The following is a 21,808-nucleotide window of genomic DNA, read 5'->3' on the forward strand; positions in this document are numbered from 1 at the left end:
ACTGGAAAAATGTAAACTAAGATCAAAGGAATATAAAAATATCAATATGCTGGTTGTGATATACTATAATTTTGTAAAATATTATTGGCAAATACCGAGGAAAGCATACAAGAAATTGCTTAAAACTACCTGTGACTTTACAGTTATCTCCAAAAAGTTCATTTATTAAATAAATACTTCACAAAAGCACCAAATATATATATATACCTCTAAAAGATTTCTAAAATCTATAGACAGATAGCTATAATACACTGCTTAGAGAAACTGAAGACCTAAATTAATAGAGATATATCTTCTTCATGGGTTCTATGACTTAATATTAAGATGTAAAATTTTCTGCAAATTAATCTACACATTCACTGAAGTTCCAATCAAAATCTCAGCATGCTTTTTAGAAATTGACAAGCTAATTCTTAAATTCATTTGGAAATGCAAGGACACAGAACAGCCAAAACAATTTGAAAAGGAAGAATAAAGTAAAAGAACTTAATGTACCCAACTTTAAGACAGGTCATAATGCTATAGTAATCAAAATGGTGTAGGATTGTCATAAACACAGATAAATCGATGCAGCAGAACAGAGAATCAAGAATTTGGCATATATATATATATATATATATATACACACACACACACACACACATATATACATATATATATATACACACACACACATATATATATATGCCAAATGATTTTTTAACAGTGATGTGCGGGTTGTCGGGGAAAGACAGTGTTTTAATTTGGGTTGCAGTAACAATTTACTGTAGCCTCGGTGCTTACAAATTTGTTTCTGATAGTTCTGGAGGCTGTAAAGTCCAGAATCAGGATGCTAAGATGGTTAGTTTCTAGTGAAGTCCCTCTTTTTTGTTTGCAGATGGCTATCTTCTTTCTGTGTCTTAAGTTGGCAGAGAGCAGAGAAAGAGAGAAAGCAATCTCTTTCATGTCTCTTCTTAAGAGGGCATTAATCCTTATGACCATCCAAAGACTCCATCTCTAAATATTATCACATTTGGAATTAGAGGCTCATCATATGAATTTGATGGGGAAGCGAATTCAGTTCATAGAAGATCATCATTTTAAAATCAAAGTATGATGCAATTGAATAGCCATTTGCAAAATGAATAAATAGTAAGATTCTACTTCATACCACAAACAAACAGTAATTCAAAATGTATCACAGACATAAACATAAAATTTAAAACTATAACATTTACAGGAAAAACAAAGAAATCTCTGTAACCTTAGGTTACATAAAGATTTCTAAATACAACAACAAAAGCACAATGCATGAAATAAAATCGATAAGTTGAACTTCAACATTAGTAACTTCTGCCTTTGGAAAAACACTGAGAAATGTCACAGACTGGTAGAAAATAGTTGCATGTTTCATACCTTAAAAATGAGTTATTTTTACACTGTAAAAGAACTCTAAAACTTCAAATCTAATGAATAAAATAAACTGATAAAAATGGGTAAATATTTGAACAATTAGATCACCAAAGAGAATATGCAGATGGAAAATAAACACAGGAAAAATTGCTCAAGATCATTCATCATTAGAGAAATGCAACTTAAAGCCACAATGAATTCTACTACCTACTTCTTACAATAGCTAAAATAAAAAAGACTGACCATTCGAAGTGCTGCAGGAGCACTCCTACACTGCTGGTAGGAAAGTAAAATGATACGAACACTTGGAAAGATTATGTATGCTTCTTAAAAAGGTAAACATAAGCATAAAGATGATGATCTGGTCATTGCAATCTTAAATATTTACCCAAAAGAAATAAAAGCATATATCCATAGAAGATTTGTGCACAAATGTTCATAACGTCTTTATTTTTTATAGCCCTAAGCTGAGAGCAACCCAAACATTCATCAACAGGTGAATGGGTAAACAAACTATGGTATATACACACGGTGGAATACTACTCAGCAATACAAGGAAATTAATTACTGATAATTGGAGCTCCATAGGTGAATCTCAATTTAATTATGCCAAGTGAAATAAACTAGAAAAAAAGTATGTAATGTATTATTCTGTTTGTAAAAAATTCTAGAAAAATGCAAACTAACTTATAGTGTTGGAAAACATCACTAGTTGCCTCAGACAAAGCTGGAGTGAGAAGGGGCTGGAGGAATGCAGTGGAGCAGAGGGCTACTTCTGAGGGTGATGTATATGTTTATTATCTTCACTATGGTATTGATTTCATGAATATGTCCATACATGAAAACTTTTCAAAGCATACACTTTAAACATGTGTGCTGATTATATGCCTCTAATACCTCAATTAAGTTGTGAAAAAAATTTTGGTAGCTTCCCATTGTCCTTAAAATTAGAAGCAAATGATTTTCATAGATACTAAGTTCTACATGGCCTCCCCCTGCCTATCTCTTCAGTCTCATTTTTTGCCCCTCCCTGACCATCTCTGCTGCCATCGTGATTGGCTGTTTCTTCAAGGTTTTATAGACTTTCTGACCTCAGGATCTTTGAAAATAAAATACTCCCTGCTTTCCCACACTGAAGGATAAGCTCAAATGAATCACCCCTCATTTCTCAGCTCAAATGTTACTCCCTGAGAAAAGAACTAACTCCATAAATAGCTCATGTTTATGTGTTAATTTCCTGGCACTCTCTACAATTTCCTTTTTAACATTTATCACACATTTCACTTATATTTTGAGTAAAATTTAATGTATATCACACACCACTGAAGTACCTTTATATATATATTATCTAGTTAATACTTTTAAAGAACTAGTTAGATATTATTATGACAGTTTTACATTTAGGAAGGAGATTAAGAAACTTTGCTTAAGATCACAGAGTAGTCAGTGTCAGTAATTTGAACACAGCCCTATCCTGCTTTAAAACATAGGTTCTTAACGATTAATTAACGATTCTATGATACAGTGTCCACTCTGATATAACAAAAAAAAATCTAATCTGGTAAAAGAGGATGTATGCCAAGGAATGCAAGTGGCTTCTAGAAGCTGAGAGCAGTGCCCAGCTGACAGACAGCAAGGAAACAGGGATGCATGCAAGACATAAATACTGTCAACAGGAATGAGCTTGGAAGCAGCTTCTTTTCCTAAGTGTCCAGGGAGGAGCCCAACCTGGCCAACACCTTTTGAGACTCCAGAGAATCCAATTAAGCCCAGCCACCCAGACTTCTAACCAAAAGAATAAATGAATGTTTAGTTCATTAATAGCTATTTGTTATGCAGCAATGGAAAACTATTACTTTTCTATTTTCTGAAGTACTTACTGGTATATGATATATAAGAATCATTCATAATGTTTCTTATTAATAAGTTGATACAGCATCACTCTGTATCCCCACCCAAATCTCATCTAGAATTGTAATCCCCACATGTTGAAGGAGGGACTTCGTGGGAGGTGATTAGATCTTGGGGGTGGTTCCCCCATCCGGTTCTCATGATAGTGAGTTCTCATGAGGACTGATGGTTTTTTATGGGCTCATCCCACCTTGGCTCTCTCTCTCCTGCCACCATGTGAAGAAGGACATGTTTGCTGCTTTTTCCTCTATGATTATAAGTTTCCTGAGGCCTCTCCAGCCATGAAGAACTGTGAGTCAATTAATCCTCTTTACTTCATAAATTACCCAGTCTCAGGTATGTCTTTATAGCAGTGTGAAAATTAACTCATACATAAGTCATGGGGTCAAACAAGTTATTTTAACTTTTTGTGGGTTTTGTTCTTTGATCGGTAAATGCAGTTTTATTGGTTAAGTTATAAGTTCTATTCTCTCAACTTCCTTAAGTAAGTCTAAGAATTCATTTCTAGCTTTTTAAAACTATTATGTCACACGTTGATCAGGTGTTCTCCATTCACCTCTCCAGATTCATTCTCCATGCTTTAATATTCTGCACTATGCCCCAAGGGACTGACCCCTAAGAACTACATCGGTGGGCTCCTTTGTCCCTGGGAATGAGGCAGTGGGAGTGATAAAGAAGAGTAAGATCTCAGTATCTATTTCCTGGCTTCCTACAAGTGTATGACATGTTAAGTGGAAAAGGGATTTCTAACTTCACTTGTGAATTTGTGGAAGCAGAGGAAGGACCTGCTATGGACTGGACTGTGTTCTCCCAAAATGCATATGTTGAAGTCCTAACCCTCAATATAACTGTATTTGAGGTAGGGCTTTTAAGAAGTAATTAAAGTTAAATGTGTTCATAAGGACAGGCTCCCAATCCAATAGAATTGGTGATGTTTTAGAAGAGGAAGAGAAACCGCTCTCTCTGCCACACATATGCACTGAGGAAAGGCCACATGAACACACATTGAGAAGGCAGAAATCTGCAAGCCAGAAAGACAGTCTTTACCCAAACCCAACCATTTTGGCACCTGATTTTTGACCGTCCATCTCCAGAATTGTGAAGAAATAATTTTCTGTTGTTAAACAATGTAATCTAGAAATCAGAGATCACTAAATGATATCACAGTGGGTAAAAAGATGATACTTTCAGGCAAGCAGTCTACTTGTAAAGGTTAAATTAATTTGTGTAGTGTCTGACGAGTAAGGCAAACACAGATATGGAGTGTCCAGGCTGTGTTTGGTGGCTCATGCCTATAATCCTAGCAGTTTGGGAGGCTGAGGCAGATGCATTGTTTGAGTCCAGGAGTTGAGACTAGCATGGGCAACATGGCAAAGCCTCATCTCTACATATAAGTAAGTAACTAAATGCAAAATTTAGCCCAATATGGTGGTACATGCTTGTAGTTCCAGCTACTCAGGAGGCTGAGGTGGGAGAATCACTTGAGCCCAGGAGGTTGAGGTTGCACTGTGCCATGATTGTGCCCTGCATTGCAGCCTGGGTGACAGAGCAAAACCTTGTCTCAAAAATAAATAAAAATAAAATGAAATAAAAAATACAACATCCAGAAAATGGTCCCAAAATCAAGATAGGCAATAAGAAATCAATAATAAATACCTGCTAGATAGGGGTAATCACAATGCTGTTCTACATGAAATGGGCTACTGGACAGACTAACAAAGCAGAAATGGAGTAACTAGGTGCAAGGTGAGAAGCAAGACATCTCTAGGGCTAGACAGAAACTTATGGAGAAGTCTAGGATATAAGCGTGACTTGATCCTGAATGCTAGAATGCTGACTTACATTCTAAAATCTCTCCTGGCCCCTAAAAACCTTTACCTCATTTCTCCCTTCACTCCCTTTCTCCAAGTGAAAGGGTATCTGGGCAGAATTAACCCCCATATATGAATAAGTTCTGTAATGTAAAAGCCACATGGTAATAGCAGAGGAGTGAAGACAAAGGGGCTCTATTGTAAGAAAATATTAATTCGATATTAAATTATCTAAGTAATTATGTGTGCAATAACCAGACATTGTAATGTAAATCACATTAATTATCTAATCTGTGTTTTTCTTTGTGAAGTTAAAAAAATAAGCTCAGCTGGTAAGCATTTGCAATTTGAATCAGTAGACAGAATTTTGGAAAAATGACACTGCCACTTAACAGACAAAAAACACTGTGAAATGTTTTTTTCCATTTGTGTGTCTTCTATTATCTCTTTCAGCAGTGTTTTACAGTTCTCCTTGTAGAGATCTTTCATCTCCCTTTTACATATAGTCCTAGGTATTTTAAATATTTTTGCAGCTATTGTAAGTAGTATTATATTCTTGATTTTGTTTTTGCTTGAATGTTATTGGTGTATAGAAATGTTATTGAGTTTTGTACATGGATTTTGTATCCTGTAACTTTACTGAAGTTGTTTATCAGTTTCAGGAGCCATTTGGCAAACTCTTTAGGGTTTTCTAGGTATAGAATTATATTGTTAGCAAAGCTGGAAAAATCAATATTATTAAAATGTCCATACTGCCCAAAACAATCTACAGATTCAATACTATTCTTATCAAGCTCCCAATGTTATTTTTTTTCCACAAAATTAGAAAAAACTGTACTAAGATTCATATGAAACCATAAAAGAGCCCAAATAACCAAAGCAATTCTAAGCAGAAAGTACAAAGCTGGAGACATCATATTTCAGGGCTTCAAACTATAGTATAAGTTTACAATAACCAAAACAGCATGGTATTGGGACAAAAACAGACACATAGACCAATGGAACAGAATAGAGAAACCAGAAATAAAGCTGCACACCTACAGCCATCTTACCAAAGTTGACAAAAATAGGTAATGAGGAAAGGACTTCTTAGTCAATAAATGGTGTTGGGATAGCTGATGAGTCATATGCAACAGAACTAAAATGGACTCCTACCGCTCACCTTATATAATTAACTCAAAATGGATTAAAAATTTAAATGTAAGACCTCAAACTATAACACTCCACAGTCAACATTAGATCAACGAGACAGAAAATCAACATGGATATCCAGGACTTGAACCCAGAACTGGAACAAGCAGACCTAATAGACATCTACAGAACTCTCCACCCCAAAGCCACAGAATATACATTCTTCTTAGCACCACATCACACTTACTCTAAAATTGACCACATAATTAGAAGTTAATCACTCCTCGGCAAATGCAAAGGAACAGAAATCATAACAAACAGTCTCTCAGACCACAGTGCAATCAAATTAGATCTCAGGATTAAGAAACAAACTCAAAACCACACAACTTCATGGAGACTGAACAACTGGCTACTGAATGTTGACTGGATAAATGATGAAACAGGCAGAGATAAAGATGTTCTTCAAAACAAATGAGAACAAGGATATAATGTACCAGAATCTCTGGAACACATTCAAAGCAGGGTCGAGAGGAAAATTTATAGCAATAAATGCCCACATGAGAAGCAAGGAAAGATCTAAAACTGACACCCTATCATCAAAATTGAAAGAGCTAGAGGAGCAAGTTAAAAAAAAAAAAAACCTCAAAAGCTAGCAGAAGACAAGAAATAACTAAGTTCAGAGCAGAAATGAAGGAGACAGAGAAACAAAAAACCCTTAAAAAAATCACTAAATCCAGGAGCTGGTTTTTTGAAAGGATCAACAAAATAGGCCACTAGCCAGATGAGTAAAAAAGAAAAGAGAGAAGAATCAAAAAGATGCAATAAAAAACGGTAAAGGGGATATCACCACCAATTCTACAGAAATACAAACTGCCATCAGAGATTACTACAAACAACTCTATACACACAAACCAGTAAACCTAGAAGAAATGGATAAATTTATGGACACTTGCACTCTCCCAAGACTAAACAAGGAAGAAGTTGAAAACCTGAATAGACTAATAACAAGGGCTGAACTTGAGGCAGCAATTAATAGCCTACCAACCAAAAAAAGCCGAGGTCCAGATTGATTCACAGCAAAATTCTACCAGACATACAAAGAGGAGCTGGTACCAATCCTTCTGATACTATTCCGAACAATACAAAAAGAGGGAATCCACCCAAACTCATTTTATGAGACCAACATCATCCTGATACCAAAACCTGGCAGAGACTAAACAAAAAAAGAAAACTTTAGGCCAATATCCATGATGAACATAGATGCAAAAATCTTCAATAAAATACCAGCAAACTGAATGCAACAGCACATCATAAAGCTTATACATCATGATCAAATAGGCTTCATCCCGGGGATGCAAGGCTAGTTCAACATACGAAAGCCTATCAATGTAATTCACCACATAAACAGAACCAAAGACAAAAGCCACATGTTTATCTCAATAGATGCAGAGAAGGCCTTTGACAAAATTCAGCCATTTATGCTAAAAACTCACAATAAACTAGGTATCGATGGAACATATCACAAAATAATAAAAACTATTTATGACAAACCTTCAGCCAATATCATACTGAATGGGCAAAAACTGGAAGCATTCCCTTTGAAATCTGGCACTAGACAAGGATGCCCTCTCTCACCACTCCTATTCAATATAGTATTGGAGTTCTAGCCAGAGCAATCAGGCAAGAAAAAGAAATAAAGGGTATTCAATTAGGAAAGGAGGAAATCAAATTGTCACTATTTGCAGACGACATGATTGTATATTTAGAAGACCCCATTGTCTCAGCTCAAACTCTCCTTAAGCTGATAAGCAACTTCAGCAAAGCCTCAGGATACAAAATCAATGTGCAAAAATCACAAGCATTCCTATATGCCAATAACAGACTAACAGAGAGCCAAATCAAGAGCAAACTCCCATTCACAACTGCTACAAGAAGAATAAAACACCTAGGAATACAACTAGCAAAAAAGATAAAGGACCTCTTCAAGGAGAAGTACAAACGAATGCTCAAGGAAATAAGAGAAGACACAAACAGATGGAAAAACATTCCATTCTCATGGTTAGGAAGAATCGATATTGTGAAAATGGCCATACTGCCCAAAGTAATTAATAGATTTAATGCTATCCCCATCAAACTACCAAAGACCTTTTTCACAGATCTGGAAAAAACCACATTAAACTTCATATGGAACCAAAAAAGAGCCTGCATAGCCAAGATAATCCTAAGCAAAAAGAACAAAGCTGGCAGCATCATGCTGCTGGACTTCAAGCTATACTACAAGGCAACAGTAATAAAAACAGCACGGCACTGGTATCAAAACGAGATACAGACCAATGGATCAGAATAGAGGCCTCCAGAGCAACACCACACATCTACAACCATCTAATCTTTGACAAACCTGACAAAAACAAGCAATGGGGAAAGGATCCCCTGTTTATTAAATGCTGTTGGGAAAATTGGCTAGCCGTGTGCAGAAAGCAGAAACTGGACCCCTTCCTGACACCTTACACTAAAATAAACCCCAGATGGATTAAAGACTTAAACATAAGACCTAACACCATAAAATCCCTAGAAGAAAACCTAGGCAAAACCACTCAGGACACAGGCACAGGCAAGGACTTCATGAACAAAGGACCAAAAGCAATGGCAACAAAAGCCAAAATAGACAAATGGGATCTAATTAAACTTCATAGCTTCTGCACAGCAAAAGAAACAATCATTAGAGCGAACAAGCAACCAACAGAATGGGAAAAAATTTTTGCAATCTACCCATCCGACAAAGGGGTAATATCCAGAATCTACAAAGAACCAAAACGGATTTACAGGAAAAAAAAAAAAAAAAAAAACAAAAAAAAAACAACAACCCATCCAAAGGTGGGCGAAGGATATGAAAAGAAGCTTCTCAAAAGAAGACATTTAAGAGACCAACAAACATATGAAAAAATGCTCATCATCACTGGTCGTTAGAGAAATGCAAATCAAAACCACATTGAGTTATCATCTCACGCCAGTTAGAATGGTGATCATTAAAAAATCTGGACAACAGATGCTGGAGAGGATGTGGAGAAATAGGAACACTTTTACACTGTTGGTGGGAGTGTAAGTTAGTTCAACCATTGTGGAAGACAGTGTGGCAATTCCTCAAGGACCTAGAAATAGAAATTCCATTTGATCCAGCAATCCCATTACTGGATATATATCCAAAGGACTATAAATCATTCCGTTATAAAGATACATGCACATGCATGTTCCTCACAGCACTGTTTAGAATAGCAAAGACCTGGAACCAACCCAAATGCTCATCAATGGTAGACTGGACAGAGAAAATGTGGCACATATACACCTTGGAATACTATCCAGCCATAAAAAACGATGAGTTTGTGTCCTGTATAGGGACATGGATGAACCTGGAAACCATCATTCTCAGCAAACTGACACAAGAACAGAAAATCAAACACCACATGTTCTCACTCATAGGCAGGTGTTGAACATTGAGAACATGTGGACACAGAGAAGGGAGCATCACACACTGGAGTCTGTTGCTGGGGGCTAGGGGAGGGATAGGAGAGAGGGTGGGGAGGGATAATGTGGAGAGAAATGTCAGGTATAGGTGATGGGGAATGGAGGCAGCAAACCACATTGCCATGAATGTACCTATGCAACAATCTTGCATGATCTGCACATGTACCCCAGAATCTAAAGTACAATAAAAATTTAAAAATTAAGAAAAAAGAATCCTAAAAGAAAAACTAGGAAACACCATTCTGGACATCAATCTTTGGACATTTGTGACTAAGTCCTCAAAATCAATTGCAACCACAATGAAAACATTGACAAGTGGGATCTAATGAAACTAAAGAGCTTCTGCACAGCAAAAGAAACTATCAATATAGTAAATACCCTACAGAATAGGGGAAAATATTCTCAAACTATGCATACAACAGAATCTATGAGGAACTTAAACAACTGAACAAGTGAAAAACAACCCCATTAAAAGCGCAAAAGAAATAACAGACACTTCTCACAGGAAGACACACAAGAGGCCAGCTAGGAACTGGCCAACATGGTGAAACCATAACTCTCCAAAAAACACAAAAATTAACCTGGCGTAGTGGGCCACAGCGGGCAATGAGAGAGCTGAGGCAGGAGGATCCCTTGCATCCCCTGGAAGTTGTGGCTGCAGTGACCTCTGATTGCACCTTGGTGACAGAGTGAGACTCTGTCTTAAAACAACGACAATAACAGAACAGACAAGAGCCCAACAAACATATGAAAAAATGTTCCACATTACTAATCATCAGAGAAATGCAAATCAAAACCATAATGAGATACCATCTCACACCAGTCAGAATGGCTATTACTAAAAAGACAAAAAAAAAAAAAAAAAAAAAAAACAGATGCTGGTGAGGCTGAGGAGAAGAAGGAATGCTTACATTCTGTTGGTGGGAATGTACACTAGTTTAGCCACTATGGAAAGCAATTAGGAGATTCCTCAAAGGACTTAAACTACCATTCGACCCAGCAATCCCATTACTGGTTATATATCCAAAAGAAAATAAATAGTTCTACCAAAACGACACGTTCACTCATATGTTCATTGTAGCACTAATCACAGTACCAAACACATCAAGTCAACCTATGTGCCCATCAATGGTGGATTATATAAGAAAATGTGGTACATATACACTATGGAATACTAGGCAGTCATAAAAGTGAACGAGATCACGTCCTTTGCAACAACATGGATGCAGCTAGAGGCCATTATCCGAACCGAATTAACACAGGAATAGAAAACCAAATACCACATGTTCTCACTCATAAGTGGGAGGTAAACAATGGGAACTCAGGGACATAAAAATGTCAACAATAGAAACTGAGGACTACTAGAGAGGAGAGGGAGGAAGTGGGACAAGATCTGAAAATCTGTTGGGTACTGTGCTCTACCTGGGTGACAGATCAATCAGTCTAAAACCTCAGCATCATGCAATATACCCACCCAGGTGACAAACCTGCACACGTATCCCCTGGATCTAAAATAAAACTTAAAATTATAAAATAAATAAATTGAATTTAAAAATATATGGAAGTCAAAATTCTGCATCCCCAAGTGGATCAGGGGCCTAGAGTACAGAGTATTCACAAACTATCTTTAACAGTTTATGTTGGCTGGGCGCAATGGCTCACACCTGTAATCCCACCACTTTGGGAGGCAGAGGCAGGCGGATCATGAGGTCAGGAGGTCGAGACCAGCCTGACCAACATGGTGAAACTCTGTCTCTACTAAAAATACAAAAATTAGCCAGGCATGGTGGCGCACCTGTAATCCCAGCTACTCAGGAGGCTGAGGCAGGAAAAGCGCTTGAACTGGGGAGGCAGAGGTTGCAGTGAGCGGAGGTCATGCCACTGCACTCCCACCTGGGTGACAGACCAAGACTTTGTCTCAAAAAAAAAAAATGAGTTTATGTTAAATGTTCCCTCCTGTCAGTAAGAAAACACTCACCTTAAATCAAAAACTGTAATACTATCAGTGTCTGAGATATATTTATTTCTTTAAAGTAAACTTTTAAGCCAAACTTCTCACCTGCTAGATTAGAATTTACTCGTCAATAAAATCCATATATTTTCAAGATATTAACAATCAGCACAAATTATAGTAATTTAAATAAATGTCAATTATCACTAATTCTTAAAAGAGGATGTTTGTTTACAAAGAGTATAATTTTTGCTTTATTGTTTTGTAGCTTAGGCATCTTTGGGATTGAAATGGAATTAAATATTTCATTTTTATGTAAAATGAACACTAAATAATGAATAGAACTTTTCACTGACAATCTTGAATGCATCATGTAACTCTTAAGGGCATTGTTTTTTTCAAATGTCTTAAGCTAGCATCTCTCCTAGACATAAATGACAAAATCCAACTCACCATTCCTAGTTTGACTTTTTTCTAAATTTATCTTCCTTCTTACATATGAATCAAGTTTGATCCATATTGGAAACCATATGATGTTTTCAAACTGATATCTTTATTAATGAAAATACATAAGAATAAATTCATAGGCAGTTTTTTTCAGCAGCCTGGAATCTAATATCAATTGCTATGAAGTTCAGTGCTCTAAATAACCATGAGCTCTGGGTAACTGGCAAGATTAAATACACTTTATGCATTTGTATTATAAAAAAAAACTTTGTGTTATTTTAAAATAACATAAAGAATGTTGACTAAACATTTAGTCATTATTTCTAATTCTTCAATAGGTTAATATTATCATATTGCTATGGAATAAATTCTCCTTCTCACAATCAGGAGGATCAGTTTTAGGATTTTTAAGTTCACAGGAGGTACTGGTTCTTACCCAAAGCTAGTGGCATATCCACTAGAACCACAACAGCCGTGTCTATTATGTTTCAGGTTGCTGGACTAGGTTGATGCACTGGTGAAATAATAGGTTATATTTCTGGAACACAGAAGGGAGAAAAGGACAAAAGTACTAATTAAATTTGAAATCCGTATAATCCTGGGATGATGAATACACAGGAGAATACAGTAATTCCAAATGTCAACCTCATTTTCACTGAACTTCTAAAAATTTTTAATAATGCTTTAATTTTTCACCTTCACATGAAACTGAAGGTCCAGTTTTAACAAAGGTCTTGAAAGAGCACAAACGCAAGCTTAGATATCATGTTCTTATGTTTAAAAAGTGCAGTGCAAGCAGCCCAGCTATCACGTTGCATTTTCACACTCTTGCTACTCTGGTGGCAACACAGAACTGCCATAAATTATCGCTTGGCTGTATACAATTAATTTTATGTTCTGTACTTGTCCTCCTCTATGTTTTTTTGCTGTTTCTTTTTATATTTGACTTTTGAGGTCACTCTTGGTTTTAGGTGAAATATCCAAGCTTAATATTAAAATATCACTATTATGATATTATAGTAACAAGTTCTAATAACCAAACTCAGGGTCACCCTTTCTGCAAGTTTTAAAACTTACTGTCAAAAAATGTCAAAAGAAAAATATCTTGTAGGTCCTTAATGTTTTTGAATATAAGAAAATTTAAGTTTATTATACTTCTTAAAGGGTAAAATATTTTTCTATCACTGCATATTTTCACAGTGATCTTTTGTCTTATTATCACCCTAAAAATTATTTTAGACTTCATCATTGCTTCTTACTATTTAGCTGATTGCAGTAAAACAGAAAAAAACCTTTTTTTAAAAAATTTTCAGAATAGCTATTCTTCCAGACGGGAGTCTACGGATCCTAAATGCTTCTAAATCAGATGAGGGAAAGTATGTTTGCCGAGGGGAAAACGTCTTTGGTTCCGCGGAAATTATAGCTTTGCTATCTGTAAAAGGTAAGACAACACAGGTAAGTGTTTTACAACAGTAGTCTCATGGCCTTATCAGAAAGAGAATAAATACAATACGAATGCATCTATCTTTGCACTTAGGTGTGTGCATGCTCCTGTGTATAAAATACATTGCAAGCATAGAAGTAAAACAGCCAAATTGTCACGTTCTATCATTTAGGGTACCAAAAAGGAAGAAAGCTCTTATTGGCAGAAATTTTATTTTGCTTTGAGTAAAATTTGTGAGAGAATAAAGCAAGCTTTCTGAAGCCTTAGTCGGTGTCTCAAAATTTAAAAGTATACAAACAGTATAAAAATGCTTTTCCTCTACCAAGAATAATTTTATCATCAATCAGGAATATTACTCTATTATCAATTCAACTAGGGATTTAGGGCAGAAAGGAGCAGCAGAAGGAGGGTATGATGGAGGGGCGGTACAGGGCTTCACATTAGATACACTGGTCCCAGAGCTGTTTGTTGATCTCTGCAGCAGTGATATTTTTATATGCCTTTATTTTTATATAAGAAATATTAATATAACTGCTTATATGTTTCCATTCATTTTCTGTTTCTAAAATAAGCTAGATTTCAAGCCTAGAACATTCTGTTGAGACTCTGTCATTGTTTAGTGATAGATCTCATATCTTAGGTAGCTAGATCCCTTTAGATGTTTTTCACAACGTATCTTTAATAAGTTGTTTTCATTGTGCATGTATCGTATGGCAAATCACACTCTGGCCATAAAAATATGAAAACGTTATATTTTCTATCTTTAAAATAAAAATGTAATTAAAATAGTGAGTACTCTGATATTTTTGAAAAGAGAACATCAAGCAAGAAAGGAACAAACTTTAAAAGATACGTTCGTTTATATAATGCATTACTGGACTCAAACCCAGCTTTTCACTTCTTTTCTTATTCCTTCTGTGTGCCAGTCAGCCTTCTTTCATATAAGGCAATACTAGATCCAAAGACATTTTTAAATCATAACAAAAATATTATTTTCTTAATCATGAGTTTAATAAAATATTTACTTAGAATACTCCAGTTCCCACAAACTTTTAACTATAGTATACTGCATTTATCTGTCTTCTCTGATGAGGCCAGAACTTAGAATGTCATATAGAATATTTGATTTCAGAATGTCAATATTTACAGTGAAATTCCTGTCCCAGGATTGCATTTTTTTTCTCAGTGACTGCTTAGAAGGACAGGGAATATTAAAGGATCTGATCAGTGGTTAGGAGTGGTGTTGCATCAAACTGCACTGTTGCAAACAATAGACCTAGAATAGGAAATTTAAGCTAATTTTTAATCACTGTGTAAATCTTCTTAAAGTATCTATGATCAGGAATCTAATCAGGAAGGAAGATAAAACCAAAACCTTATCTTCATCACCTTTCTACCATATTCAAAACACATCATTTTGTAATCATCTAATCACTAACTTAACTCTTTTTTTTTGAGATGGAGTTTCGCTCTTGTTACCCAGGCTGGAGTGCAATGGCGCGATCTCGGCTCACCGCAACCTCCGCCTCCTGGGTTCAGGCAATTCTCCTGCCTCAGCCTCTCGAGTAGCTGGGATTACAGGCACGCACCACCATGCCCAGCTAATTTTTTGTATTTTTAGTAGAGAAGGGGTTTCACCATGTTGACCAGGGTGGTCTCGATCTCTTGACCTCGTGATCCACCCGCCTCGGCCTCCCAAAGTGCTGGGATTACAGGCGTGAGCCACCACGCCCGACCCTAACTTAACTCTTAAATGTAAATCCTGTATTGGGCTTTATTGGTTCAAAGTTACTCTACCCCCAGTAAAAAAAAATGTGTTTTTAAAATTTAACTGTATCATTAAGTAGTTAAACATAAACATTGATTTCTCAAAAAACATTTTCATTTAGTGTTTCTACCTTTCTTTTTATATCCCAAGCCATCTACAATGCAGCAAAAGTACAAAAAGAGGTATCTTCTGCAATTAGAAAATACTTTTCTACTCTTAAGAGCTTTCCGTGTACACCAAATACAAGGTGGTGTCGTAGTGTTATCTTTTTATCTCTGTTAAGATAGTAATTCGGAGGAAGATGCTTTCTATTGCCTGGTAGCCTCCTCTCATCTTTAAGGAAGTAAACCCTCCCTGAATTCTTCCTTGTGAAACATGTAACATTTTTATTGTAAAAATTCTTTTATTTATTTATTATTTATTTATTTATTTTGAGACGGAGTTTTGCTCTGTCACCCAGGCTGGAGCACAATGGTGCGAGCTCAGCTCACTGCAACCTCCCCACTCCTGGGTTCAAGCAATTCTCTGGCCTCAGCCTCCTGTGTAGCTGAGATTACAGGTGCCTGCCACCACGCCTGGCTAATTTTTGTATAGTTAGTAGAGACAGAGTTTCACCACATTGACCAGGCTGGTCTTGGACTCCTGACCTCAGGTGATCCACCCACCTCAGCCTCCCAAAGTGCTGGGAATACAGGCTTGAGTCACTGAGCCTGGCACTAAAAATTCTTTTTTTTTAATTGTTCTTTAGGTTCTGGGGTACATGTGCAGATAATGCAGCCAAAAATCTTTTATTTACTTAATGATCCTTGAAAGTGGTCAGAGAGGCTACAGCCTCTTCTTTTTTTCTAATATTCCTCCTTCCTTAATGTCAAATGCTGCTTCTAATTAGGTAGTCTCTTTTTAAAATCGAAGTTACCCTCTTAATAGAAACAGAGGCTCTTAAATCATTTGTCCCCTACAAAAGCCCAGTAATATGCCCTAGAATTCAAAAGCTAGTATTTTACTTTTTAATTACAACTTATTTAAATATGTAAAAAATCTGGTATATGTATCTGGAGCAACTATATTGAATAGATTTCTTCCTTTCTCAATTATTTATCATAAAATAGAATGTATGGAAACACAACAGGTTGATTATGTTAATTAATGTATTTTTATTTCTATAGAACCTACAAGGATAGAACTTACTCCTAAAAGAACAGAACTGACAGTGGGAGAAAGCATTGTCCTTAATTGCAAAGCAATTCACGATCCTAGTTTGGATGTCACTTTCTACTGGACTCTGAAAGGACAGCCTATTGATTTTGAAGAAGAAGGTGGACATTTCGAAAGCATCAGGGCCGTAAGTGAATACATTTTTATTCTTTTAGTAATGATAACTTTAGAAATGTCGACTCAAATGTAGTACCTTCCTTAGCTATGAAATGTTAAGAAAAAAAAAAACAGGACAAATGTCAACTTGAAAAAAACAATTACTTTCTTCCATTAGTTTATGTCAAACTGAAAGTAATAAGTAATTGTTTTGAAACCCCCAGCAAAAAATTGAGAATTCCTCATTATGTAAATCTGGTTTCTTTGCTGCTTTTACTTATTTAAATTAATATTGATAGTATTTACACAATACTTCTCAAAAGTTATGTTGCTACATAAAGTGGACTGCATTATTTAAAACACTCTTAACAGTCATTATGATACAATAAATAAATAAAATGCCTGCATGTCCTTCTCAAGAATGGTAATTTTTGAAATTTCTTTAATTTCTTACAAGCTATAGAGATTAAACATGCAACCCATAGTCATAAATGCTCATTAGCCTTAAGTCAGCATTCACAGATATACTCATTTCTTTTCTACCACTGTTTTCTTTTTAGTATCTTCTTTTGTATTGTGTACCTACATGGCAATCAACCAAATGGAGTGGGAAATCTTTTCAACCAAATCCTATAGACCCATCATAGTGCTTTAACTCTAGAGAAGTAAAAAGAGGCCCCTTCCCCCCATTGATTTGTTTAAAATGTAAAAGAGTAACATAATGACAGAGGGAGGAGAAAGACAGATGGAACTGGGGTGGCAGAAAAAGAGCTACTTTGGCTGGAATCTTCCTTCTATATTGGCCAAAGAGATGGAGCCAAATACAATTTTTGCCTACAAATTGGATTTAAAATGCTGTTGCATACTTATTAGTATCAGTTGGTTCTTCCCTAAACACTTTGAGAAGCACTGGAAAACCATAGCTCTAGTGAGCCCAGGCATTTAAACTCATATTCAAATGGATTTTATTTTAAAGGTTATGGGATACAAGAAAACAAAAAAGCCCTAAATTCAAAGTCAAGAATTCTCTGGATCAAGTACCAGCTTAATCTCTAATCAGCTGTGTAACATAAGGCCACCCACATGATTTGCCTGGGCATTAATCTCTGGAGAAATAAAGTGAAAAAGTTAAACCAGATAATTTCTAAGATGTCTCCTCACTTTAAAATTTGGTAAATGTATATTAGTAGAAGAGTAGAGATTAGCTCTCTGTTGTACTTGCCAATGTAACAAAAATTAGCCACTTTCTTCAAGACTATTCCTTTCTTCCTGATTTACTTTGCAATTAATGGGAGAGAGTATATAAATAAGAAACAATTACCAACAGTGTTCACCATCTCATTAAATGAATTAATTTTAATTGTTAATGTCCAAGTTATATGTAAAATATTTAGAGCATGTTAAATTAAATACTGCTTTCTTCCTTTACCTGGAGTTGATAATTCCTTCCTACATTTTTTTCCTACAAATTTTACAATATGGGTGATGTAAAACAAACAAAGAAAATATAGTTTTTTAAAAATCGTATTTTGATAAAAAAGATCCCAGAAGAAAAATATCTTCTTGGGATTATCTGCAAACATACATTTTGAGTGATCGCATATATAAAGTAAAAATATGTCTAAAAATAAATAATAATCTCCCTTCTTATAAGTAATTCCCCTCTTTATTTTAAAATACCAATAGAAAAATAAATGCACCTGGTGAAGTTACATGAATTATTGTTTTTGTCTCTTAGACACAGACATTTTAGGTTGATGTCATTCATTTGTGTCAATACCTTTATTTATTTTTTTCACAAGGTTGGCAGTTAAGAACATCTGCTGTATTCCCCTTTGCATATATGCTTTCCTTGCCCCAGAGAGTACAAAATGAACTCCTTATTCCATGCAAATCCATATAATTACAAGCCACTTTGAAATCAGGCCCTGGATTAGAGACAGTAAAAATAAATAAACTCTGAGATAGAAGAAAAAAGCAAATTATGGTACTGAGAAGGGAGAAAAAACATTTAGCTTTAAGGTATCAAACTAAAATATACTTTTAGTGTACATATGTAGTTTAAAATATTTGGAAGCTTCAAAACTGTAGCATGTACAAGAAATTACCTATCACCTTTCTCTCAGTTACTTCTGACACTGATTGAGTCTTGGCTGGTTTCAAGGACACACACCAGAGAAAGTACCATTGTATGATGAGAAAAAGGCAAAGAAAGCAAAGGACAACATTCTATTTCCCTTCTGCCCTTCTCCTTGTAAACTATGTCTGGAAAATCGTGCTTTAGGAGAAAACATATAAAAATACTATAAAGAAGGGAGATTTGGGAGACCCTCTTGGCTGTAGTTACCTTCTTTTTGAGAGACCGAGGAAAGACTCTAAGAGTCAGAGGGCCAGGACAGGACTGAGGAGAGAGCCAAGCGGGGTGACCCAAGGTCTGCTCCGAGTTTCAAAGAAGAGCCATTGAAGAATCTTGAAGGATCTCATTAGGGTCTAACCTACCCAGCAAAGTAAAAACGTGAAACAGGATTCAGGGACTTAAGCAGGAATAGCGTGTGCCTGATTGGAGCACTGTCTGGGCCAACTGCCCTGGGACAGAACCCTGCCAATGGGTGATTGAATGAGGGTGAATCAGAAGAAAACACATTACGGCTGCATGAGGTCAAATAAATTAACTAAACCTCTGGGGTGGGAAAAAGAGATCATATTTAGTATTTTGTAGATGCCAAAATATAACTTGATGATGTTCCTTATTTTTCAGCTAGCTGTACTGGTATATTTCATACACATACATTAGTTTGCAGATAAAGCTCTAGTCAGTTATTTTATATAGCCTTCATATAAAATCTATATACAATGTGCACTGTATACATCTATATGCATATACATCTATTTACAATGCACATTGTTATGTTTTAAAATAGATGATTGCTTTGGACTGCATTTCAACAGAGTACATAAACACATGATCACATCGGTCTACAAAGTAATAGTATTGCTCTAAATTAAAAATTATGTTTAAATTAAAGTATTCATAATGAAAATGCTTCTACTATTTACGTTGCCCTCTTAGGCCAAGTTTTACAAACCCAGCAATTTGACTAATTTGGAGTGAATCCATTATTGAAGTCACTGTTGAAAGGGGACAGGCAATCAATTAGTTCATAAACATTTGATCTAATTCATCCAAATCCTTTTTTGGCAAATTTTCTGAATACATTGAATGTGATAAACTAGTGAGGATACTCTTCAGATTTTAAACCACTTTATTTTTACAAGCTAAGTGCTGTTGGGGTACAGGGGTCCAAAGTCAAAGGCATAGCCCCTCATACCTAAGAGACCACTATTTAAGGGCAGAAATTGCAGGATGGCTACAGTCTGCTGTAACAGAGCTACCACTAGAGAACTGTGTGCTTATAGTTGTTAGAAGGAGTTGGTATTTGAAATGGACCTCACTAGGGAAGACTGCACTGCGCACTTAGGTGAAAGTGCATTTCAGACAGAGTGAGCAGGTCGGGCAAACACAGAAGGGCAGAAGAGCTTCTGTGCATGTTTTGAGAACAGTGAGGAACCAGTGAGTGAGGGTGATAGTAGACGGTAAGTCAACATTTGTTGAATAAGTTTAAAGGAAGGCAGCAGAGGCCTCAAAGGCACTGATTTCTGAGCTGTAAAATTCGAGTTGTATTTTGAGTGCAGCAGGGATTCACATGAGTCAGATTTGTTTTTTAGGAAGATAATTCTGACAGCTGTGTGGAGCAGGGATTGAATGGTTTGTGGATTTTACACTCTGTGTAGACCCATTAAGCAGAGGGTATATAATAAGGTGATAGCCATTGTAAGTGTTGACCTTTTTAAATAACCATCTTGTTATCAAATAAAAGTGTTTACTATTATCTTGACATGATTGTTTGTTTGTGGTGGTCAGAGGTCTACAAGAACCTCTTATTCCTCTCAGGATATCCAAATAGCATCTGAGCATTGCCATGCGGCCCTCTTAATGGAGGACTGTGGTGAGCCATTGTTTTCCAGTGACTTGAAATCCTCTAATTATTCATATGAGATATAAGAAAGTTTCAATCTTATAATACATAAAGAAGTGTTACACTGAATATCATGGTGGCCTGCAATTTGCGACTTTTCTAACACAGAAAAATATCATCAGAATAGTCCACTAGAGAAGAAATTACCTTTTCGTTGTGAACTTGATAAATTGCAACTGAATAGGCAACTGAGCCAAAGTGCTATATAACTGCATGCTCCTTCACATTTACCCAATCTTCTGATTATAGCAATACATGTAGGAAGGCAGAATGGGAATTTTGAACCCAGTTTTTCATGAGGAAACTGAACAATAAGACTTTTCCTGGCCACATAAATTGGGGTAATAACATTCGATATCATGTGACTTTTAAAATACACATTTGTTGACTCTCTTTTACAAAGCTAACCCTCTCATATTCATTGACCACCTATTATGTGTTCAGCCTTTGTCTATAAGCTGTGGGAAATAAAAATAAAAGAAAGGTTTGATTGATTCCAGTCTTCAATAAACATAAAGATAATGCAAGTCACTAAGCAATTCAAGAGAAACATGACCATAAAAACAGTTACTAACTAACTTTTAAAATCACAGCCAAATATTGTTGAAGACTAGAAAGGAAAGAGATTAATGTGACATTTTGTAATTGAACACCTACTGTGTGCCAAGCACTGAACTAAGATAAATGGATGGATGGATGGATGGATGGATGGATGGATGGATGGATTAGATAGATAGATAGATAGATAGATAGATAGATAGATAGATAGATAGATAGATAGATAGGTAGTGTGTCTGTCTAGGCACACAGACACACACACACATACACACACACACACATATACACACAATAACTCATTGATTCCTCTTAACAACCATATGAAGTAATGTTATTTGGGGAAAACGTGTTACCTGACCTAGACTTCAGTGAGTAGAATTAGAATAGTCAAAGAAGCAAAAGAAAGGCAATCAATCTAAGGTGAGAAAAGATATTATATCTATCTTAGGGTTGTGCTGGATCTTAGAGATTATTGAGTTTGGCATAGGCTGATGCCTGAAATCTCTTTCAGTATCACTAGATTAT

General features: G+C 35.9%; 1 protein-coding gene across 1 annotated transcript in view; it reads left to right on the forward strand.

The window, feature by feature from the left end:
- Window positions 1-21,808, forward strand: part of CNTN5 (contactin 5) — a 1,383,122-nt gene that overhangs the window by 1,192,597 nt on the left and 168,717 nt on the right. The window contains exons 14-15 of the mRNA XM_012454882.2: window positions 13,479-13,606; window positions 16,544-16,719. Of these exons, the coding sequence (XP_012310305.1) occupies window positions 13,479-13,606; window positions 16,544-16,719 (304 nt within the window). The remainder of the gene's footprint in view (window positions 1-13,478; window positions 13,607-16,543; window positions 16,720-21,808) is intronic.

This window comes from Aotus nancymaae, unplaced genomic scaffold (genome assembly GCF_030222135.1).
Source record: "Aotus nancymaae isolate 86718 unplaced genomic scaffold, 86718_ANA_hifiasm-v0.15.2.pri h1tg000012l, whole genome shotgun sequence".
Lineage (NCBI taxonomy): Eukaryota > Metazoa > Chordata > Mammalia > Primates > Aotidae > Aotus > Aotus nancymaae.